This window comes from Anolis sagrei, chromosome 3, assembly GCF_037176765.1.
Source record: "Anolis sagrei isolate rAnoSag1 chromosome 3, rAnoSag1.mat, whole genome shotgun sequence".
Lineage (NCBI taxonomy): Eukaryota > Metazoa > Chordata > Lepidosauria > Squamata > Dactyloidae > Anolis > Anolis sagrei.
In genome coordinates, this window is record NC_090023.1 from 191,107,872 (window position 1) to 191,133,367 (window position 25,496).

General features: G+C 38.0%; 1 protein-coding gene across 24 annotated transcripts in view; it reads right to left on the reverse strand.

Annotated features, from left to right (window-relative positions):
* Positions 1 to 563: 563 nt before the first annotated feature.
* JAKMIP3 (Janus kinase and microtubule interacting protein 3) overlaps positions 564 to 25,496 on the reverse strand; it is a 138,641-nt gene continuing 113,708 nt past the window's right edge. For 7 of the 24 annotated variants that reach the window (XM_067465764.1, XM_067465762.1, XM_067465758.1 and 4 more), the window contains 14 exons: positions 25,084 to 25,212; positions 23,809 to 23,937; positions 21,521 to 21,604; positions 17,323 to 17,385; positions 16,805 to 16,903; positions 14,099 to 14,197; positions 13,934 to 13,993; positions 10,677 to 10,742; positions 9,653 to 9,721; positions 9,471 to 9,548; positions 6,184 to 6,387; positions 4,577 to 4,642; positions 2,217 to 2,258; positions 564 to 1,271 (listed from right to left, as the gene is read on the reverse strand). In XM_067465764.1, coding sequence (XP_067321865.1) covers positions 1,101 to 1,271; positions 2,217 to 2,258; positions 4,577 to 4,642; positions 6,184 to 6,387; positions 9,471 to 9,548; positions 9,653 to 9,721; positions 10,677 to 10,742; positions 13,934 to 13,993; positions 14,099 to 14,197; positions 16,805 to 16,903; positions 17,323 to 17,385; positions 21,521 to 21,604; positions 23,809 to 23,937; positions 25,084 to 25,212 — 1,359 coding nt within the window. In that variant the 3' untranslated portion in view covers positions 564 to 1,100. Of the gene's footprint in view, positions 1,272 to 2,216; positions 2,290 to 4,576; positions 4,643 to 6,183; positions 6,388 to 9,470; positions 9,549 to 9,652; positions 9,722 to 10,676; positions 10,743 to 13,933; positions 13,994 to 14,098; positions 14,198 to 16,804; positions 16,904 to 17,322; positions 17,386 to 21,520; positions 21,605 to 23,808; positions 23,938 to 25,083; positions 25,213 to 25,496 lie in introns of all 24 variants that reach the window. The other 17 variants (XM_067465770.1, XM_067465779.1, XM_060768662.2 and 14 more) reach the window with 7 other exon arrangements.

The following is a 25,496-nucleotide window of genomic DNA, read 5'->3' on the forward strand; positions in this document are numbered from 1 at the left end:
CGGGCCTTAGTTTGAAAACCCCTGATCTAAATGTTTATTAATGTCAGCAAATGCATGAAAGAATGACTTCTCACCTTTGGATAACTCCTTGAAAGTCAGGATCACTTCTGGTCTGGGAGAACAGGTATGTTGTCTCGATCTTCTTCCCTTCCGTTTTGAGAACAACAGCTGGAGAACATAAATGCTTTTTGTTATATCCGCTTGTAAATCTTCTTTTTGCACACAGTTGACTTTCTCTTGACAGTTCTATGTGTGTCTTTCTGCTTCCTTTCGCAGTTTCTTTGCTTCTTAATTGACAAGTGACACTTTCAGAAACATTCAGTTGAAAAGATCCACTATTATTTGCTGCTTGTGCTTTATTATTTTCTTAGGTTGATTTTTTTTCCATTACCAACTTTATAGCTCCATATCTCTTTAGCTTTCAGTTTTCCTCCTGCTTTTTGCTTTGGCTTCCTTTTGGGACAAAGACACCCAGGAATTTAAGTGCATTAAGCATGAAGTACTGTGCCATTTCCCCCCTTGCAAGTTCATTGAAATTTCAGAGCAAAATGAAACTTGGAACCTTTTTAAAGAATTCCAAACTTTATTACCAACATCATTAATTTCTGGGGGTTATTAGTAAACAATTTCATATATCGCATCTTGTGAGACAGAAACAGATATTTCTTAAATTATCACTGCCCATCTAATTGCATTTAGAATCCCATTTCCAGTGACTGGGAATGCTTTGGAAAACCTTTTATGTCCCCATTCATTCAACCACTCATATATTCACCACTGACTAGCTTGGAACTCTTTCAAACCTCAAGATGTGTATTTATGCAACTATGAATAACAGTACAAAGGACAGAATTACAAAACAGGACATGTTTACTTCTTGACAGAAGTAGTTTACTGCCTGCTTAGCAGGGAGCCAGAATACACTCATTTCATCTGAATGAGTTTACTGCTTTTCATGTAAAGCTGAAGTTGTTTTTGAGCAGCAAAGAGGAGGCTTCTTGTAGAGAAGCCTATCATTTTTTTGGCTTCTTCTTTGACTGTTCTAATACTAGTTTGTAAAAAGTTATAGTGTTATACTTGTCAGAAGATCAGACTTCACTTCAAAATAAAATCCACGCAGATTCTTCATCTTCATTATAAAAATGGTCAAAAAAGATTAGATCTATAGTTTTCAATGTCAAAATACAAGATGCAGTCCAGTTTCTTAAAATGCCAATGTCTTTTCCCCAACAACCTTGACAATTACTGTTACGTTGTTCCACCTTTCTTGGCTGAAAAGAAAACAAACAAACAAAAAATATATATTAAAGTAAAGGAGAGTTTGGATCAAAACTTAAAACTTACTATCTTCCAGGGAGGCCCTGCTCTCGATCCCACCTTTGTTGCAAATGCACTTGGTTGGGATGAGGGTCAGTGCCTTCTCGGCAGTGGCCCCCCGCCTGTGGAACTCACTCCCCAGCAAAATTAGGTCAATGGCTTCCCTCCTTTCCTTCATGAAAAAGTTGAAGATGTGGCTATGGGACCAGGCATTCGGATAGCAGGCTGACAATAAAAATGACGACAATGCTATAGAAAATGGACTATGGACAGGCTTCAGATAAAGTTGTTGATTGTAGAACTCGGAGTTGACATACCAACTAATACAATTTGCACTATTTTAAATGGTTTATAATCTAATTTTAATGTTTAATGTTTTACTTATTATGTAACTGTTGTTTTATCTGTTGTATATGTCTATATGTCGGCTGTAAGCTGCCCTGAGCCCCCCCTTGGTGGTAGAGAAGGGCAGGGTACAAATATTTGAGATAAATAAATAAATAAATCTCCCTTTCTCTATCCCCAAAAGGAAATCTTGCAATCAATTCTTAAAAATGGGTTTTGATCTGAAATTTCCAGACTGATGACAAAGGCAAAAATAAGAATATCACTTTTTTTAAAAAGTGAGTAGTTCTAGGTAATTCCATTCTTACATGAAACCTTATGTAATTCTGGGTGCTGATTTTGACCTTTAAAGCCCTAAACGGTTCAGGCCCAACTTATGTATCTGACCGCATAGCTTCTTACCAACCTGCCCGATCATTAAGGTCTTCTGGAGATACCATTCTCTTGTTGCCACCAGTGCCACAAGTATGGTTGTTATTGTTGTTGTTGTTGCTGCTATTATTATTTGCTGCCATAAGAGAGCGAAACAGATAATGAATAAACAGGATACTTACCTCTTGCATGTGGATGGGTGTATTATGACCAAAGGATGAAAGCTAAAGAGAAAAATAAAAACAAAAATAAAAACTGAAAAAAGAAAGAAGTGGGGAACGGAAAATGGAAAGAGAGAAAAAAGAAAATTTATAGTAAGCTTAGTAAGAAAGCAGCAGCAAGTCTACACAAAAGTAAAGCATGACAGCCTGTTGAAAAGAGGCAACATAATCACCAACAGAGGTGTTGTTACTGACCTTCAAATTGACTCAGATTTATGGTGACCCTTTTTTTAAAAAAGAAAGATTTATTCATAGGCGATTTGCCATTGCCTTCCTCTAAGGCTGGGAGAGTATAACCTAATCAGTTATCCCTTTTAAGTAGGGTTTTAAAACCTGGTCTCTTGGAGCCCTTCCACACAAACATATAATCCAGAATTTCAAGGCAGAAAATCCTATTATCTGCTTTGAACTGGGTTATCTGAGGGCACTTCCAGACTGCAGCAAATCATGGGTTTTAATCAGGGGCAAAAAATCCCAGGAATTCAGAAGAGGTCCACATACTGACATTTCTGCCTCCATTGTCCATATTTGTTGCTTTGTTGCGGGATTTAGAAGCTCCCAAGATGGCTGCTGGGGTACTTCTGCCGGAAATTTCAGTGTTTTTTTTAATAAAAAAACTTAAGATGCAAACATGTGAATCATTGCATAAGTTCCGTTCCTAGGTCATATAAGCTATAGGCCACCTGTGCAGACAGGGTGTTGTTCCTGGGCTATACATATCTGTTCCTGATTGCTCTTAATGTGAAAATACGTACAACATTGACTAGGGGGGCACAACTTTGTCCTGGCCAGAGAAAATGTGTCCTCCACACATTTCATGAAGTTTCTGGCACACAAAGCTTTTGTGTTCTACTCAACTGTTCTCTTCTTTTTAGAAAATGACCAATCCGGAACAAACCTCTAAAACCCAGGAACAAGCCTAGAGTTAAAAAAATCCCTTGATTTTTGAGTGCAGGGACAGACATTCGAAGATCCAGATTTTTGGCTCAGAAATGCGATATTCCCGCACCTAAAAATCTTGTGTTTTTTGCCATTTGTAGCAATTGCTTCCGTGTTTACAGGGAACAGAGTCTGGCCACCCTCTTGTTTGCTGCAGAAGCTCCTGGGATAAATGTATTGTCTGGATGGGCCCTGAGTCCACACTGCCATATATTCCAGTTCAAAGCAGATAATGTTGGATTTTATTCAGCTGTGTCGAAGGGGCCTCTGACTACTATAAGATGCTGGTTCACCAAGACATGGTTTTTCTTATTTACCTGCACTGCATATATGATGCATAAGTGCAGTGCGTTTCAGAAAGAGAGCATGGGAGTGAGAAATGGCTCAGGTCTTGACCACTTTGGACTCTGTACCCTCCAAACCCTGAGAGCTTTTCCCATGGAATCTAGCAATGTGAACCATTAAATGTTGAGATAATAAGTTCAACCTATCTTTATAGCAATGGGAGGGGTAAATCCAATCCAAGAGTCAAATCCAGCCCATGAAAGGAGTGGATGACGCTCTTTGCCCTGTCTTCAAAACTTTATGCCTTGAAGATTCTCTACTGCTCGGGCCCCTTCTACGCTGCCATATAAAATCCAGATTATTTGCTTTGAAATGGATTATATGGCAGTGTAGACTCATATAATCCATTCCAATACAGATAATGTGGGTTATCTGGTTTGATAATCTGGATTATATGGCAGTGTAGAAGGGGCCATAGTGTAATTCCTTTGAAATGATGAATTCTGTTATTGTACATCATCATTTTGCCCATATTCATCTAGCTGTTTGGGGGAAAGCAGAGTCCTTGAAGATTTTTCTCTTTATTTTTATGAGTTTTCAACTCAATAACATTCATGCATTAGGCTAAAATATATTACAAACATTTTTGACTTTAGGAGATAAATGCCAGAATCTTGTTGCTAGTTTTAATGATGTTTGATGGATTTATGTAAATAAACCATTATTTAATTATTTATTCTTTTAACTTACTGTATTAAGAACCAATCAATGGGATAAAGGTCCATGTTAGTGTAAAGCAGTGGTTCCCAACCTTTAGTCCTCCAGATGTTTTGGACTTCGGCTCCCATAATTCCTAACAGCTGGTAATATGGCTGGGATTTCTGGAGTTGAAGGTTGGGAACAACTGGTATAAAGTGACCCTTTCTTGACTTATTTTGACTGCAACCTATCACATCATCCCCAAAGCATTTTCTTTGTCCAACCAGGTGATTAGAAGAGCATTCTGCTTTGAATGATGGTGTCCCAAATGCACAATCTCTCTTTTGTACACTTCGTTCTTGAGCATATCTTGCAGTCATTCAGTCTTATTGTCATACCTTTTCTTCTAACTCCTTTATTTGTCTCTTTTGAGCTTCAATTCTTTCTTCTAGTTCTTTAATCCTCTGTAAAATGTAGAATTCAGTGTCAATGTTACATTGGGAGGAAGAGAGAAGATTATATTCAAAAGATTCATTTGAAAATTTCAGAAATTGATTGAGCTATGGTGCAAATTTGCCAGACATTTCTAATTTTGCTCATTGTACCATAAGAATTCTCATTCAGATCCCTAAAAAGGATATGTCTGTAGGACTTGCCTATATGCCTAGCACATGTCAGGTGTCTAGATTTTAGGATCTTTGAGCTACATCTCTGAGAAGCTTTTCTTCCCCTGTTTGAAGTTCTACAATCTTGCCTGATGAAGATGCCAGGGGGCTTTGAAAGCTGGAGTAATTAATTGTTTACTTTCTAATGGCCTAATAAAAGTATCGCCACAATATGGATTTTTCAATTTTGGATTTTGTTTTATGGTCAACATAGCTACCCAACATAGGATATCTGAAAGACTGCCACTTTCCATGGTACCTTGCTCCAGGTTTGAGATCTTCAGAAGTCCTGCTCTGCCCTAATACCATGGGAGGGTAGTCTGGTATGTGCATGTAACAGGGTTTCCTCAGCAGCTGTTCTATAAGTCCATTTGGTTTCAATTGTTTCAAAACTTTAAGATTGTCTGGAGAGGCCCTGCTCTCAGCCCCGCCACTGTCACAAGCATGGCTGGTGGGGACAAGAGACAGGGTCTTCTCAGTAGTGGCCCCTCGTCTATGGAATGCCCTTCCTAGGGAGATCAGATCGACTTCTTCGCTTCTAGTATTTTGGAAAAAAACTTAAGACATGGCTATTCAGGCAAGCATTTGCAAATACTGAGTAATGGACATAAGAAACGGAACAACTACACAATGGGACTAGATAATGTTTTAATGAGTATTTATTGAATTATGTTTTATTGTTGTTATGATTTTATTGATGTTAACATTTTTATATTGTATTTGTGTGTGTGTTTTTTTTAATAATAGTTTTTATTGTGCATTTTTAAGCTTACAGACAATTTGTATTTGTGTTTTTGTGGTATTTAATTTCACCTTGTAAACCACCTTGAGTCGCCGGAAAGCTGAGAGGGGCGGTATACAAATATAGTACATAAATAAACAAATATTTTTGGATTGTTCTTATAAAACAATTTAAAGATAATTTCAATCTTTTTAAAAAAATCTCTGTAATGTTTAAATTGCTTTCATTTATTCATTGCCTCATGAACCTTTTAGGGTTAGTAGGGAATAAATAAATATCCCAACATTTTAAAAGAAGATTAGCATTTTCTTTTAAGATGGGCTACAAATTCCAATAACAGACCTGTATAGTTTGCAATCTGTACTTCTACTCAAGCTTAACCATTTCCCCCATATCTGTTTATATATACCCATATATGTTGCTGGAATTGCTGGGATTCTCCTAAGGTCTTTTCATACTGGAGTCTCTTGCTCCTGCCACAGTCATTTCCTCCATTATTGCATCTTTTTTTAGAATGACAGTACAGAATCAATGTGGATAAACCTTCTATGGGCTTGAAAGTCATTCAATTACTGCCATAACCTCTTTTCCAGTTTACCTGTTGTGCATGCTGAATGAGTTCCATTCTTTCTCGAAGAATCTGGGAATCCCTCTCTCGGAGTTCACTCATAACTTGCCGCTTCCACTGTTCCACTGCATTCCTCAGCTTGTCTCTCTCTTCTTCTGAAAGAATTTCTGACATTTTGGCTCCTGCTTCCTGCTGTAGGGCATCGTAAAGCATGGCTTCCAATTCCAGAATGTGCTAAAAGGGAAAAGAATAACATAATTTGTTCATTTTGGGCTCCTCAGTAGTATTTCAAGTTTGTTGGTGTTTAATGCTTGCTGGACCAATAAGGTCGAGAACCTTCTCTGTAAGCTCAACAAACAGCAATAATGGATGCAGTAACAGAAGGGCAACTGACCCTTGTTTACTGAACTCTGATCACAGTTGTAGTTGTTGTGACTTCATGTCATTTCTGTGTAACAGCAACTCTAAGGCAAAACTATCATAGAATTTTCTGAAGCGGGGTACATTAATTCTAACTAATGCAGTCTGACTGCACTTTACCTGCCATGGATCAATGCTCTGGAATCATGGGAGCTGTAGAAAGTAAAGACCATGTAAGTCTAGTCTTATCTGCCAAACAGTGCTGGTGTGTCAACAAATTACAAATCTCAGGATACCAGAGCATTGAGCCATGGTAATTAAAGTGATGTCAGACTTCACGAGTTCTCTATATGCACTCTAAGAGTGTGTTACTTGCCCAAGGTCATCCTGTGGTTTTCATAGCAGAGCAGAACCTTGTTTATCAGAATTGTAGTCCAATGTTGAAAGCATTAAACCCTTCTGGCTACAAGGGATCCCCTTAGGAACTGCTAAATGATTTTGGAACTCTGTTCTTGAATTGGGGGCCCCTTAGGAATTTCGAAAATGGATTTAAGAAATCAACTAAATAGTCCTGCCATCAACCCTTAGTACTCCTGGATTATGATATGCCCAAGAACATTTTCACCAGGGTGAGATGTTCTCTTTGTAATCTTTGTTTTAGGGTACAAATCTTAAATATTTTTGTCAGAGCTTGGAATTCTAGGAATGGTAAGCTCAAAAAGGTTAACTTTCCCAAGCTCTGCTCTTCATCACATTTCTGTTTGACCTAAGAAAAAGGTAAGGTTGTCCCCTGACATTAAGTCCAATTGTGTCCGACTCTGAGGGCTGGTGCTCATCTCCATTTCTAAGCCGAAGAGCCGGTGTTGTCCATAGATACCTCCAAGTCATGTGGCTGGCATGACTGCATGGAGTGCCATTACCTTCCCGCAGGTGCAGTACCTATTGATCTACTGACATTTGTATGTTTTCGAACTGCTAGGTTGGCAGAAGCTGGTGCTGACAGTGGGAGCTCGCGCCGCTCCCCGGATTCAAACCTGTCACCTTTTGGTCAACAAACTCAGCAGCTCAGCAGTTTAACCCACTGCACCACTGGGGGCTCCCTACTGTATACTACTGTATAATACAGGGATCCTCAAACATTTTAAACAGAGGGCCAGGTCACAGTCCCTCAACCTGTTGGAGGGCCGGATTATATATTTTTTTAAAAAATGAATGAATTCCTATGCACACTGCACATATCTTATTTGTAGTGCAAAAAACACTTAAAGCAATACAATAATTTAAATGAAGAACAATTTTAACAAATATAAATTTATTAGTATTTCCATGGGAAGTGTGGCCTGGTTTTGGCTGATGAGATAGGATTGTTGTTGTTGTGTGCTTTCAAGTCATTTTAGACTTAGGTTGACTCTGAGTGAGGGCCGGGTAAATGACCTTGGAGGGCCATATTTGGCCCCCAGGCCTTAGTTTGAGGACCCCTGGAATAAAATAATAATCCCTACAAAGTCATGAAGATGGGGAAAATATTAGGGAGGAAACAAGCTCTGTGAACATAAGAGAAAACCGGTTTTACCAGTGAGAGTCTTTCCTTGCACCTCCATAATGTGTGTAGTATGGTAAAATTAATTATAAGTGGCATGGGGGAGGGGGGTTGGTCTTCCCATAATGCCATTCATATATTACCTTGCTTTTTCCTCCACTCATTTGGTCCTTAAAACCCCCCACTGATGCTTAACTAGTAGCCTGAGCCACTATAGGACAGAAATCTCCTCATTGCTCGTATTTGTCACTTACCAGCTATTATATCTTTTCATGGGATTACACGTCAAAGGCAAAAGGAGTATTTATTCATGAGAAACAAATCCTCTTTTGACTTCTGGAAAAAGTATCATTCTCTAATGTTTAAAGCTGTGAGAAGGACTGTTTGATGTGAAAAGATTTCCATATTTTTGTTGCATTTGTGAGGATAATATAGGGAAGGCTATACAGTGTTTCCTCTCTAGTTGTGTGATAACACAGCAATCCAAACTGTGTGTATTAGGAACAGTCTGCAAGGACATTTCATTTCCTGCATTTCATAATCTCTGACATATGATTATGTGTGGAAGAGACTGTAACCATGAACTGTGGATGACTGATAAACCGAATGCTAGTGAATAAGCGAGCACACAGGATTAATCTGCAATGTTTTGGTCCTTTTGATAAAACAATAAACTATCTTATTAGGCTTACAGTGATAATTTTCTGCTTGCCATTTTCCTGATCCAACCTTGTACCTTCAAAGAGCAATGGCTCCAGGGAAGACTGTATAACACTTTCCTGACACCATTCTCCTACTGGAAATCTCTCCTTGTCCACAAAAACAAACAATTCACAAGAAGACACCTACTTTGAGGTGGGAATACAACAGATTTGGAGGAAGTTCCAACAGGAAATATTTTGAAGAGTGCATGGGTTAAATCTTACATTAAATCTTGCTATTCAAAATGAAACACACAGAGATAACAGCTGAAAATATATTTAATATCATCTTTAAGCTTGGCTCTAGAAGTGGACAGACCAGGAACCAACCCCATTCCCATTGTTAAATACGTAATATACAGAGAATCCTCTGATTTTGAATGTCAGTCACTGCAGCACAGAATGACTATTTGTTGTCTCCTCTGACCAGATACTATCAGCAATAAACATCAGTTATTAACTGATATAATTTGACAATTTTAAATAGCTAGTGTCTAGTATTATTCAATACATTCTATCTATGCTGGTCTATTCCCAATCTTTAAAATATTGATGTTCATTGTTTTTAAATTTGCAAGCAAGGTTTTCCAAAGATTCAGGGTCCATTTTATTTGGATTTGGATTAAGAGTCCAACAAGATAGCTATTTCTTCACTAGGGTAGATCAGGATAAATAGTTAGTACAATAATTTCTCTTTCAAAAACTCTTTGACCTACCTTATGTGCTTGATCTAAAGACTGTTTCCTGTAATCAAGTTCATCATCCAAATATCCCTTTTGTTTACTAAACAGTTCCTAAAGACAGAAGGAGAGTTTGGTTGTCTTAATAAGTGTCAGGTAAGGCTAACTATTATCTGCATTTAACTGTGGTTTAATGCCATGATGGATTCCTAGATTACCTTTTCGTTTTCCAGGTCTATCATTTTTTGCTGTAATGCTGACTCTGTTACTTCTATCTGCTGCAACCACTGCACAGAGATGATGGAAGATCAAATTCCAAGTTAGATGAGCAGATTAGACAAAAGAACAGTGTAACTATCAATTACCTAACTATTATTTTAAGTCTTATGTTAAACGCTTGATTGCTACAGTGAAAAAAAGAAAACAAAACACTATGCTATACTACATGTTTATAAGCCAGAATCAAAAATATTTCTCTAGAACTAGCAATGATGACCAGAGCTTAGAAAAATTACTTGTAATACTATAACTCCCAGAATTTCCCAGCCAGCATAACTACTGACTGATTATTCCAAGCTCTGATTATAACTCCTATTATGACACACCATTGCCTTGATATAGAAAGAACAGTCTAAATTTGGGGCTGAATCCTACACATGCACAGGAGAGCATGTGTAGGAAGCATCTGTTATACTAACAACAAACTCAAATATCATTTAACTAATTTACGAGGCCATAAAAATCTCTAGGAAGTATGCAAAGAATGAGGAAAGTACTTCATCAGCGTCACAAACGGACAGTGAAGTGACAGCTCCCCTGGTGGCCAGAAGCTGGAATGTTAAATAGCCTCTGAGTGGCTGTCTATATATGTTGTGTGTCTATGACATCGAATGTTTGCCATGTATATGTACATTGTAATCTGCCTTGAGTTCCCTGCGGGGTGAGAAGGGCGGAATATAAATACTGTAAATAAATAAATAAATAAATCATATGCCATCTCTTTAGAAAGAAATAAGACAGGTGTATCAACCATAGCAGCTAGAGTGGAAACATTGTGCCATAACTGTGTTATGTGAAAGGGAACCAGTTCTTTGAATGCTGGATTCAAATAGAAGACAAAGATAAGAGTAACTACTCTACTATACTCCCATTGATTATTCTGGTTATACATCAGTAAAACCCAGTTATACTAGTGAAAATATGCTATGATTGACCCTCAGAGAAGGAAAAAAATGTCATTACCTTTTCTGCCAGCGTCAACACCGTTCTTGCTTGTATGACAACTACTTGCTCTTCATTTGTTAAGTTCTGCAGCAAGAGCAGAATTAAAATTATAATCAGGGCACAAGTCTTTTCATCTGCTTTCAACTTCTGGGACTTTTCTTGAATTGAATCTGAAAACATATTCTAAAGCTACAAGATAAAACTAGCACTTTCTTGCAAATTAAAGTTATCACTGAATTATGCTGTAATTCTTTTAAAATAGGTGATCATTATGATCCAGTGGAACATGTGGGTATAGTGCTGTAAATTATTGTGTGTAAATTATTAAAGCAATGAACTACCAGCAGAAGAAGTCATAGAATCATAGAGTTGGAAGAGACCACATGGGCCATCCAGTCCAACCCCCTGCTATGCAGGAAAAGCACAAAGTACCATCAACAGATGGCCAACTCTTTTTAAGAGTTCCACTGTTGAACAGCTCTTACGGCAAGAAGACTTTTCCTAATGTTCACGTGGAATCTCTTTTCCTGTAGTTTGAACCCATTGCTCCAAGTCCTAGTCTCCAGGGCAGCAGAAAACAAACCTGCAGTGCTCCCCTCTCCTTTTGACATCCTTTCAAATATTTATACATGGCAATCATGTTTCTCTCAAACTTCTTTTCTGCAGGCCAAATAAACCCAGTTCTTTAGGCCACTCCCCATAGGGCATGGTCTCCAGATCTTTGATCATTTTAGTTGCCCTCCTCTGGACACATTCCAGCTTGTCAATATGTTTTGGATTGTGTTGCCCAGAATTGGACACAATATTCCAGGTGAGATCTGACCAAAGCAGAAACCAAAATCTCCATCAATATTTTCATCTAAAGTTATTGAAATCCCTCATGTGTCTATATTATGCTTATTAAGTCATTCTTATTAATTCATTTTGCCACTGGTTAATCATGTAACCATAATAAACAGGGAATGGAGACTCATAACTGGAGGTCACTCTTCTGGCTTTATGACTTAATGAACTGGAGATTGCCCAACTGCTTGTGAGCCTATGCATAAAATGGAAACATAACTTTAGCTATTTTTCTAAAGGCTTTATAGAAACAGGACTGGAAAATATTTGTGGTAGCTCCATATTGTTTTATCAATTTACCTTTTCTGAAAGTGACAGACACATGAGTTGGGCTACATGGATATGTCTGGATGTCACAATAAGAGAGAATTCTTATCAGGAATAAGCCAGCAACTAGAATAGCTATGGCGGAAGCCTGGTGCCCATATACAGGAAGTCAACAGGAACTCTTCCCAATCAGTTTGTATCTTCTTTGCATCTGAAGACACTGAACTGAATTGTCTATGCCTTTTTCGTTCGCCACAGCCAAAACAGATCTTGCTTTATTGTCATGGGACCTAGCCATGGCTAAAGACGCATAGAAAGTCCAGCAATTTATAAATTCCAGTGCAACTGCATGCACAATGCACTTATATCACATTTATACAACTTTATTTAATGAAATGTAGTTGGTGGCAGACTTAAAATTTGAAATGTAGTTGGTGGCTGATTTACAATTTTCTGTAGACTAAAATTTTCAGTTGTGAATTTTCAAGTACCTCAAGATATAATGAATCCCTGGACTCTACAGTTCAGTTAATATAATGTGAGATTGGCAGCTAAAGTGGTATAAAGGTGCTAGAACTGTGTGACATGGTTGATATATCCCTGATCTATACATTACTCAAAGACCCTAGTCATAATTAGATCCAGTACTTATATAAAATATATATTTTATGGAATAAGTAAATGCACTTGTCTGAATTACATGACCCTCTTTTCATTTAAAATATGTATTTAGATAAACCGAGAATTGCAGCTCTTGGGGAAAAATCATATGGACAATTTCTGTATAACTGGTTGGAGATGTACAGATGAACGTTCAAAGATAAAATCTCCTTTCGAATCCACTTTATGTGGATGCACTTGGTTGCCATTTGGATACTGGCAGTGTGGAATGGTAGCCTCAACTGCATATAGCTTCAATTTGATTGTGTCAGGAGTGACTTGAGAAACTGCAAGTTGCTTCTGGTGTGAGAGAATTGGCTGTCTGCAAGGACATTGCCCAGGGGATGCCCGGATTATTTGATGTTTTTATCATCCTTGTGGGAGGCTTCTCTCATGTCATGAGGAGCTGGAACTGATACAGGGAGCTCATCCGCCTCTCCCCGGATTCGAACTTGTGACCTGTCGATCTTCAGTCCTGCCGGCACAGGGGTTTAACCCACTGCACCACCGGGGGCTCCATAGCTTCAATGGCATCTGTTGTTTATTGCAATGACCTGAAAAATCTCAGACTTCATTCTATCTCTAGCAGCCATTCAAAGCAAAGGTGGAGTTAGCTATATTCATGTCAGCTGATGGCACCCATGTCGATACAGCAGTGAAACTAGGTCAGATTTTGGCTAGCTTTAAATAAGTTATCCAATTACTGAACATATTTTAGATGTTGGGTTCAGCACCTTGGAAAGCTGCTTTAAAGTCCAGATATCATTAAAACTGAAGTATATAAAAATATACAATATCCCTAAGTGATGTGTCTACTAAGGATGGGGCTTAACTGAACATGGAAAACACATTTTCAAATATCACATGAATTGAAGAGTTTCCTTGTTAATTGACTAATAGATTGCATAGAATAAAAGGCAGGATCCAGTCAGATGTAAACACTTTTCAATCTCATTTACTTCAATTGAAGGAATTTATTCAGATGCCTAAGTGCACTTTAAAACTGTGACTGGATCATGTCCAAACCAAGCAGGAAGCAGTTCAGCATATTTTACTTAAGAAAACAATTCAACAGTTTTTAATAAACTATTTTGTATAATTGTTGAAGTTCCACTAATTACTTTATATGTGCCTCTATCACAAATCCCTTTTCCAGAGTGACATTCAGAATAATTAAATACTTTTAAAAGAAGCAAACAGCAAATAGCAAAAATAAAGAAGAATTAGGAACAAGGATATGAATGAATCTGCGTTTATTAATAAAATAAATATAAAATTATGACCACAAGAAAAGTGTTAATGAAATATTTTATAGGATCTTATTGGCATTTATGGTAATGACATGCAAATACTGTAGTCATCACCTGCCCCAGTCAAAATGTGAGATAAATCTATAAAGAGCAGCAGACAGTTATAAACATGCTTGGGAGGGTTTAATAATGCCAGCTAGACAAAAGGACAAAATATATTAACAGAGACATGCACAATTTATTAAAGGAACATACACTTACGGCGTTATCCCCTAAAATGTCCAGTTTTTTCATCAACTCTGCTACTAGTATATCCTAGCAAGAGAGAAGTATACCAGGGACAGAACATCAGAAGAATAAGACATGATACTATCTTTGAATGAAGAAGGAACTTTTGAAAACCCATCTAGAATTACTTACTGTTACACCTTCTGCCTCACAATACACCTGTAGGGGACTTTTCCCCTCAGTAAAAGGAATGTGATGAAAATTGATAGCTGGAGATCTTCTTTCTCTTTCCTATAATCAAATCAGTGGTGTACAAAAGGTAGTGCTTAATCAAACTAATAAGATTCCAGTAATATTTCTTTCAAACACAAATAATAAGTAAATATATATTATGATATATAAGACGGAAACTGTTGGAAATTTAGTTATCTGCTACTCAGACACAGATAACTACATGACCAATAGTTGCTCTCATATATTGCAGGATGTACTAGGTATACAAATGTGGAACATTAATGAAGATTAATAAATACTATTTCTCTGACATGAACTTCTTTGTAAACCTGGCCATATATCCTTTCGACACCGGCTCAGCCAGCTTATCTTTTTGCATGCAATACTAGAAGATCAAGCAGAAACATTTAAAGCCTGAACTACATGTTTTAGACCAGATATGGGCAAACCCAGGCCCGGGACCTGGATACAGCCCCTTGGGCTCTTTTCTCAGGCCCTCTTCTCTCTCACCATCCTATCCTTTGTTCCCTTCCTTCTTTCCTTACCTACCTCTTTCTCCATCCCTCCTTTTTCCTTTCCACCCTTTTGTCCTTCATTCCTTCCTCTTTCATCTCTTCTTCCTTCTTTCTTTCTCCTTCCTTGCTCCTTTCCTTCCTTCCTTCCTTCCCTCTTTCTCCTTACCTCCATTCCCTTTCATCTTTTCATCCCTTCTTTCTCTCTTTCCTTCCTCCTTCCCCTCCTTCCTTCCATACTTTTCTTCCTCCTTCCCTTTCATCTTTCTTCTCTTTTTCCTTCCTTCTTCCCTTCCACCCTTCCTTCCTTTTTGTCTTTCTTTCCTTCTCTCTTTCCTTCACCTCCCTCCTTCCCTTCCTGACCCCCCTCTTTCTCTCTCCATCCTTCACTTTTTCCCTTTCATCCTTCCTTCTTTCCTTTCTCCTTCCCCTCCTTCCTTCCATCCTTTTTATTCCCCTTTCTTCCTTCTTTTCTTTTTCCTTCCTTCTTCCCTTCCTTCCTTCCTTCCTTCCTTCCTTCCTTCCTTCCTTCCCTTTTGTCTTTCTTTCCTTCTCTCTTTCCTTCACCTCCCTCCTTCCCTTCCTGACCCCCCTCTTTCTCTCTCCATCCTTCACTTTTTCCCTTTCATCCTTCCTTCTTTCCTTTCTCCTTCCCCTCCTTCCTTCCATCCTTTTTATTCCCCTTTCTTCCTTCTTTTCTTTTTCCTTCCTTCTTCCCTTCCTTCCTTCCTTCCTTCCTTCCTTCCTTCCCTTTTGTCTTTCTTTCCTTCTCTCTTTCCTTCACCTCCCTCTTTCCCTTCCTTATCTCCCTCTTTCTCTTTCCATCCTTCACTTCCTCCCTTTCATCCTCCATTCCTTCCTTCTCTCTTTCCTTCCTCTTTCCTTCTTTCCTTCCATCACCGGGCAGTCAGTCCTCTTAGCAGTGCTAGCATGTGGCCCCCAAGTTAGAAAATTTGCCCATGCCTGTTTTAGACACATGTCAAATATTCTAGTATTCCCCCCCCCCAAAAAAAGATGTAACTTGTAATGTTCCTTGCTGAGATGCTTGCATTTTCATATTTTTTCATTAGACATTTCCATTATCCAAGGGAAAAGGTCCGATTTGCTCTCTCACAGTTTGCAAAGGAATTGACTAGCTATTACTGATTATTCAATATTATGCACACTGACCAACAACGAGAAATGCAATAGAATATGTTAGATAAGCACAGGCCATCAAAAGCTGTTTATACCACATCAGATTCACCTAGCCTTCATGGCATGTAATGGTTAACAGAAGCTCCCTAAGGTCTCAGGTAAGGTTTTTCTCAACACGTGCAACATGAAGAAGCCACAGATATTAAATTAGAGGCATTCTGCATGCAAAGCAAAGCATTGGAACTCTTTACCCCTTCTAAACTTTCCCAAAATCATACTTCTCTTATATTTGACTGGAGCAGAAGATGAATCTATTCTTCTCGACACTAAAGCTTTGAGCCATGATGTACTGCAATGTTTTAAAACATCTTTTCCTGTACATTACTAAATGAGAGCATGTTTGACATACTGTTTGATTTGAGGCAAAACCTTCACTGCAGTAATGTGATATCACATCCAGGGGGCGTTGGGGTGGCATGTCATCAGACTCACGGTATCATTCATGACACCAGAGTATAGAGAACCACATCAGGAATGTCAGCAAATACAGCAAAAAGTGCAGAGAAGGGCCAGATGGAGAAGATAAAGATAATACCAAGAATACATTTCTATTTACATATTGTCTCCAAATCTTTTCACAAGAGGCTCTGATGGTAGCCAAGTGAGAGAAATGATGCATGGGTACTAATATGTTCCCACCTCAATATGAATCATAATTTAGTGCAACATGAATAAGTCAGAATAAATCCAAGCAAGCCTTACGCTTGTATGCCATCTTCTTTTTCTACTCTCAATGGGTTTCTTCTTCTTCTATTTTTACTTAAGCAAATTGTTACAACCAAGCACATTCAATTAACCTTCTGTCCTCCTGATATGGAAGTAGACTTAATGATCACTACAACTAAAGTCACTATATTGTTATCTGTTTTTGGTGCATAACTTAATGTACCTGTATCATAAAAATCTGGTAAAAAATCATTGTGATAAAATGTGGAAACCTTTGGTTCATACTTACTTCAAGTTCCAGTATTCTAAATTCCAAGAGTTCATTTTGATCTTTAGCATCCTGAACGTCATGTTTTAACCGAGCCTCTTCTACCTCCATTTGTTTTATCTAGAAAAGCAAAGCAATGATTCCTTCTGTTACAGAGTGCAAGAGAATATCCCAAAATGTTCCTCTTTCACAAAGCAGTGATTTTAGATTTGATACAGCAGCTGTAAGCATGAGTTAGTCTTGGAATTAATTCTTCCATACATAAGAATGCATAAATAATGAATTCTTAGGAAACCATCTTCATTCAGCTTGATTACTACATTTGCACATGGGAATAATAGGAACAATCTGTAAGTTTTTTTAAAGCAATGTGATCTGAAAACTATATTGTTGTTAAAGCTGTATTTTTGAGGATTTTAATTTCCTTAACATTCAGAATTGAAACAATACAAACTACAACGTTTTCTAATGTTTCTGATGGCAGTTTGTTCCATTGGGCTATTATTTTAAAAACCCACAAATTGATGCATATTTGCTACCTTTTCTACTAGTTCTTGGTTTCTTCTGTATAATGCCTGCTTTTCTTCAATCCACTTCATGTCCTTGGAAAAATAATGCAAAACTCAGATTAGAGAGGGTGATGTATACATAGGATAGCATTATAAGAATATCTGGACTTCTGTGTTTTGATTTGGGCCTGTTTCAGGTCTGGCCTATCTTCATGACCACACCTCCCTCTCAGAAGCAGCCCTAGGTAATTTTCAATGGTAAGCAAACAATATTTTGCCCCCCCCCCCCAATCATTGATATATATTTTCTGTTTGTCATGGGAGTTCTGTGTACCATATTTGGTTCAATTCCATCATTGGTGGAGTTCAGAATGCTCTTTGATTGTAGGTGAACTATACATTCCAGTAACTACAACTCGCATATGTCAAGGTCTATTTTCCCCCAAGAGTGCCTAAAGAGTGCCCCTGGGCAAAATCAACTATACTACGAATGCTTACTTTGCATCATTAGCTGCCCGGTTGAGCCGCCCCTGCTCCCTCTATGAACCAGCGCAGGTGCTAAGATCTGCTGGAGCGGCCCTCAACCATCACAAGCATGATTGTTGGGGATGAAGGAGAGGGTTTTCTTGGTGGTGGCACCCTGGCTCTGGAATGCCCTCCCCAGGGAGATTAGGCAAGCCACTACGCTGTCCTCCTTCCATAGGAACCTGAAGACTTAGCTGTTTAAACAGGCTTTTGAGAACACCTAGTCTCTAGTTGACCTACACAATTGTTATGCAGCCTCACACATTATCCCATGCCCTCGTCCCACGGTTATAGTGCTGCACTTCTCCCATTCCCAGTTCAATCACTTGCCCTATTGGTAATGAGTGCTGTTTTAATTGAGTTTTAGTTGTTGTTTCAAGCTTATATGTTTTATTTAATTGTATGTTTTAATTGTTTTCATTTTATGTTCTGTTTTTAGGCACCTTGTGCCACTTGTAAGTCGCGAGTCCCTTGGTGGTGGGATACAATAATAAAGTTGTTATTGTTGTTGTTGTTGTTGTTTTGGGTGCATCTACACTGCAGAATCATATCAATATGACATCACTTTAACAGCCATGGCTCAGTGCTATGGAATCCTGGGATCTGTAGTTTGGTGAGGCACCAGCACTCTTTGGCAGAGAAGCTGAAAAATCTTGTAAAACTACCATCCCCACGATTCCACAGCATTGAGTCATGACAGTTAAAGTAGTGTCAGAGTGCATTAGTTCTACAGTGTAGATGCACTATTAGTTGCAGTAGTTTCCACAAAATAATCATGCCTTCTCAAAAGCCAATAGTTTGTCTCCTCAGCAGTGCCATAGTGAACTGTACTATTCCCGCCCCACCCCCTTTTTTTGGAACAACATTAATTATAAATTAATTATAGGTGCCAAACCCTGCCACACACATATAAGAGATAAATATCACAAAAATACTACCAAATAGCAAAAAATGGAATGAATGATAGGGAAGCATAGAATATCATTGCAAGCAATACATTTGTCAAAATGAAAGACCTATGGGTGGTTTAACAGATTGGAACTTCAGACCTAGGAGACTGAGATTAAATATTGAGCTGCCCCCACAATATATGACTCAATTAAAGACAGATGTCTAGAAGTAAATCATGAAGTTCACCTTGCCTTAGCACATCTCAATAAATCATATCAAGGAAGAGCACATATTAATAAGATCCATGGACTGTGCATGAAAGGTCTTGTAAACATTTGTCAGTAGTTGATGTGGAGACAGGTTTTAGCAACAGTTTACTCAGACTTTTTAGAAAGGTCCAGCAAATTACAGGTTGAAGTATGATGTCTATGTTTTCACAGTGTTTACTCCTGTATAAGTGCCTTTAATCACCTATTGACATATGGGAGCTCCATGCAACTCTGGATAGATCTACACTGCCCTATATCCCAGGATCCGATCCCAGATTATTTGATTATCCCAGATTATCCGGCAGTGCAGACTCATGTAATCCAGTTCAATGCAGATAATCTGGGATCAGATCCTGGATCCAGTCTCCATGTATTTCATAGAGATTACTTAGGTAAGTGCTTTTGCCTGTTTCTTCCTCTGAAATATGCTTATCTTTTAAGATCAAGTGGGATCTGGTACCTTTAGGAGATTTAGGCCCTGAGTGTTTACAGGATTGAGTGAAATACAGAATTAAGAGCTAGTAGGTCTTTTGAGACTGTCCATCTCTTGTGCTAAGTTCTGCATGGTCTTCTTTCCACAGGCAATTTAACATGCTGATTTCATCTAAAAGGTGGGACTGTGATACTAGACACAAACCTGCTTCTTAATCAGCATAATCACCTGGAACTTGTCCTTTGAGGTTAGGTGTGTGGTAATCTTTTCAGTGTCAGAAGTCAGTGTTTGGAATACTGTTTCCAGAAGAGTCTACCTGGTACCTACGTTTTATCTTTGGGTAGTAGGTACCTTGATGTGACTATTGCTTTCCTAGGTCCCTGAGCTTCATCATTATGATGTACTGCTAATATTAGTGTTAGTGAGTTGTCCTTATATTCTAGGATCTGATCCCAGATTATCTTCTTATCTCAGATTATATGGAAATTGAGACTCCAAGACTTTAAGATTGTCTGGGGAGGCCCTGCTCTCAATCCCACCCTCGTCACAAGCACGGCTGGCGGGGACGGGAGACAGGACCTTCTCAGTGGTGGCCTCTTGGCTATGGAACACCCTCCCTACGGATATCAGATCAGCCCCCCTCCCTTTTAACATTCTGGAGAAAAGTCAATACTTGGCTTTTTGAGCAAGCATTTACAAGTACAATGTAAGTGACATAGGGAAATGGATCGATTAGACAATGTGATTGGCCAATGTTTTCAGCAAGGAGGCGCTAATGATATATGTTTGTTATTGACTTTGCTATGGTTTTATATTATTTTAATGTTTTTAATTGTATTTTATGGTCTTGGTATTGACTGTGAACTGCCCCAAGTTGCCTGCGGACTGAGAGGGGCAGTATATAAATATAGTAAATAAATAAAAATAAATAAATATAGTCCAGTTCAAAGCAATTAACCTGGAATCAGATCCTAGGATATAAGAAAAGATGGGGCCTGAGTGTGACTTATTTGACTTTTATCTTATTCATTTGTTCAGCCAACATATAAATGGGAGTGAGCCTATGCTGATTTGCCGCACCACATAACCTCCCCGTACATAAGAATGTATGACCACACAAGGTTTGAGATTGTGTGTGTAGGCTTTGAACACATAGTGGGTTTTCTTAAGCTCTATTCAGGCATTCTATCCACACAAAATAATATTTGCATGGAGGAAAGGAATATGCTAGTTGTCCCTTCCCCACTTCATTCCTTGCTAGACCTGTCTGATGCTTCATATATGGGGAAAGGCATGTTGGCTCCTCTATGTGGATTAGTACCTTTGGGATTCCAAGTGCAGCCTTAATCTCATAAAAATAAGTCTCTTACATCAGATTTTTTTCATAACAGTTTTAAAAAAGCAAGTCAATATAACTGTTTTATAACTGGCTTGTTTAACAATTGATTAGAATAGGGCTGGACAACTTTTGCTGTTCAGAGTTGCATTCCCACAGTAGAAACATTGAAGGCCACATGGCAGTGTGTGTGTAGATGTGATGCTGATGATGGACACTGTCAAAATCAAAAATATGAAGCCTAATCTTTCTTTCTCTACCATCCTTTTCTCTTTCCCCACATCTAGTAGGCTGATGGACTGCTATTGCAACACCTATAATGAACACACTTACAAAGGTGATAGATTTCCATCCGTAAACTAGAGTTCATTTTAGTTTCTGATTCACCCATAATAATAAGCAAGGAATTGACTAATGTAAGACTAGCTTCTAAGGTATTTTTTTCAATCAGCCATGAAAGATGGGAGGTGTGTGTGTGTGTGAAGGGAAGCAGGGGAGAATTAGTCTAAATCTTTGCTTGAGCACTGTTTTGAAAATGTACATACCACTAAATTGGTTTAGCTTCATGGCTTAGCCCTTCCACTGACTTTTCCTTGCTCAGCACCTTTGCTATTACAATGAGCTTAACCTCAGTGGTATTTAACATTTGTACCTGCAGCTAGGCCTGTATGAAGTACAAAGTAAAACTCAAGTCTTTTAGTATATAGTGATAACCTTCTTTATCTCAACTTGTTTGCAGTGGAGACTGCACTGACACACAATATTTGTTCTCACCTGTCCTTGCTCAGCAAGTGCCTTTTCGAGGTCTTCTATCTGAGCTTGAGCTCTGTGGATTTCTGCTTGAAGCTGCTCACGGGTCTATAAGATAGGATTGAAGAAATGTCAAACTTTCTCTGAAAGGTGTTATGGTAAATGTTCAGTGCAATAGTACTTTTTTGAACTATTGAGTGTTGAAAGTATGTCTATCTACAAATTCAGATTACACTATATAACATGTTTGTTGTTTCTGGGTTGTAAATATTATTTCCTAATTGGTTCTATCATAAAAACATGGGACATGTTTAGTGAAATGTAAAAACTTTGTTTTTTGCGGGACATTTTGTAGTCCATTTTTCTATAGCTTTTTAATGAATATCTGGTAGAGTCTCAACCAATTGAACATAGGGTTGTTGTAGTTTTTTTGGGCTATATGGCCATGTTCTAGAAGCATTCTCTCCTGATGTTTCGCTTACATCTATGGCAGGCATCCTCAGACGTTGTGAGGTCTACAGATTTTGTATACAATTGCACAAAACTGTCAGTTCAGCAGAGTAAATGCACTAACCTCCCAACCTCTGAGGATACTTGCCATAGATACAGGCGAAACGTCAGGACAGAATGCTTCAAAACAGTGGTTCTCAATGTGAGGTTCCCAGATGTTTTTGGCCTACATCTCCCAGAAACCTTAACATCTGGTAAACTAGCTGGGATTTCTGGGAGTTGTAGGCCAAAAACATCTGGGGACCCTAGGTTGAGAACCACTGTTCTTGAACATGGCCATATAGCCCAAAAAATCTACAACAACCTAAACCTAAATGCACTAAAATTGCAAGCTTAGTGTAATACTGGGTGTTTGTAGATTTTTGGGGCTGTATGGCCATGTTCTAGAAGCATTCTCTCCTGATGTTTTGCCTGCATCTGTGGCAAGCATCCTTAGAGGTTGTGAGAATGTTTGCCACAACCTCTGAGGATGCCTGCCACAGATGTAGGTGAAATGTCAGGAGAGAATGCTTCTAGAAGATGGCCATACAACCTAAAAATCTACAACAACCCAGTGATTCCGGTCATGAAAACCTTTGACAATACACTCAATTCAACATAGTTTGTGGCAGCCACAAAAACGACATTTTTGGACTGTAGCAACTACTTTCAAAGTAAGTATTGCACAATTAAACAGGAAATAACACTTTCAAACCAGGAACAGAAATGTTGTCAAATTTTGTTACATAGTGTTTTCTTGAATATCTTCTTGCACAAGTCTGGTTTGCATATTGCAAAAAGGCCACATAGGATATGCTATCTGTCTAGAACACATTTGCGTGTAGCTGTGCACCTTAAGTGGATGCAAAGTTTGTGAACAGAGTCGATATTAATTTCAAATGCTGGCAGAGGCACATTTTGAATCCATTCTCCTGGGTTGTCCATCATATGGGGATGCATTTAATAATAATAAATCAATGCAATATATTCACTATAACAAATACACTACTCTGTAGAAAACAGAATGCGACATCCTGCATTTCCTTCCCCATCATATAATTTCTCTTCCTTAAGATCCATTTGAATTCTAGGTTCAACCAGCATATTTTATTGAGATAAGTCAAATGCTGGCTATGGATGATGAACAAATTATTTTCTATCTAGGGAAGAAGATATCCCTCTGTTTCCAGTTTGTGTCAATTCCATTTGTTTATTCATAAGGCTGTTTTCCATATCAATCTGCAAATTACCATTTTTAAAACCCCTACATAGATCACACAAAATTTCAATGTGTTTTTAACATGATAAAAATGTGCATACAAAATTTCCTAAAACAGGCATTTTTATATATACTCCTGTCTGAAATAAGACTTTAAACGTGAAATACAATTTTATAAACATTTTGATATGTATACATCTGTAACAAAAGATGTATTGTACCATGCAGAAAAATGTGAAAACTCATTGATGACAGTGTTCTAATCCAATTCACACTTCCTGGAACCATGATAGGAGTCTTAAAATGCAGATTGAACTAAATCTTCATGTACTCACATGATTTTTGAATGCATTCAGAACTGCATTGCTGTCTGAATTTTGTTTATTAAAATTTGCACTGTTCTTTTGCATTTGTATATTTTAAACATGTACTTATTTTCAAAATATTCCTTTTTAAACACATTTTTGACAGAGTTTCCATGTGTGTGCCTGCCCTACCACACTTTTAGTCTTCACGTGAGAAGATTTAATGTCTAGATAATGTCTTAGGTGAAACTGAATATAGTTATAAGCCTTAATTTTCAGATAATAGAAGTCATTTAGACCTTAACTTCTCGTTCTGCATCCAACGTCCCTCCAACTTGTTCTTGCAACAGGGCATATGCTCTTTGTAGTGCTTGATACTCCATTGTTAGCTGCCGGAATCTCAGTTCTGTTTCTTCTTTTGTCATACCCTGAATCACAATAATAAAAAAGCAATACTTTAAACCGAACTAGATATGTAACTATGCTGACAAAGCAAATGAATGGCATTAATACATGTTTTTTATGGACACTGTGGTTTCTTCTATAAAATAACACTCTGGGAAAATTGTTTTGCATTACTTTGGGCAAAACTACATAGTTTTATTAGGTATCTATGACAGCATTGGACCACATTAAACCAAATTGTATAGAATTATGAGTTATCATGAATGAGCAAGCTTAATGCTATGAATTGCTCAGTTTCTTGTGAGTAGATCCTCCTCTCAGTAGGCGGCAACTACACATTTTGAGAAGTCTCTACCAGAGTTGCTTTAGCTTCATATGCGAATCCGAATTATTGTTTTATCTCCTAATAAACCAGAGTTAAAAACTAAGAATAAACCCTAGCATCAGATTCCACTTTGTTATGAGATTAATAAACAAGGCGTGCATATACACTGTAGAATTAATGCAGTTTGGCACCACTTTAATTGCCATGGCTCAATCCTATGGAATTATAGGATTTCTAGTTTGGTGATGCAATAATACTCTTTAGCAAACTGCATCAATTCTACAGTATAAGTGCATCCCAAGACAAAATGGACACAATACTAAACCTACCACAGGCATAAACCTCTTTGTTTAGCCATTTCTGTTGGAAGGAAGAACCAAAGGGAAGTCACCAAGCAGCATAAGACTACCACATTGACTTTGAAATTTCAGTCTTATTTTGATATGAGAACCAATTCAATATACATGGTCAGATGAAGGAAACATAATCAAAACAAAGAGAACATATTGAAGAGTTATTCATAACAGATTTATGATAACACAAACTTCCATACATTCGACTTCAATGCAAGAGAGGTCTGCTGATTATAAAAAACCAATCCCTTCAGCAGCTCCAACAGCAACAACAACAATAATCCATGTATAATTTTAAAATATCCACACATCAAAGTTGCCCCAAGATTGACCAACTATATACTATTAACAGAAAATTGTTATGATCCCTTTGTAGGTTGAACTATCAATTTTTTAAAATAAATGCATATAAAGCAGAAAATGTATTCTGAAAACAAGTACCCAGCCCCTCTCTTTTTATGGTTTCAACTCCCACACTGTTTTTAATTTACCTCTTCCAAATCATCATCAGGCGTGCACGGTGTCTGATCTGTTCGGTCAGTTTGATATGAGATAGAAGACCCATCAGATTCAAGGGAAGCTTCTTCATCGTACCCAAAAAATGTCTCCACAACTGGCTTCTGACCAAATGATAATGTGTAAATGCAAGGAAAGATATAAAGGCACCCACCCAGTAGACAAGCAGATCTCACTATTAAAAATGACTAATTTTCACATGAAGATTTGCAATGCTATTGAATTAACTTTTACAAATTTCTCTCTTTTAAAAATGCCATATAGTAGCAAGTGAAAAATTCCACCAGATGAATGTTGCATTACAGTAAGTATTGATTATACTGGCCAACATTTTGGTGCATCAAATGTTAGCCCCGTTTCTGGCTATATTTGACCTGCCAATTACAAA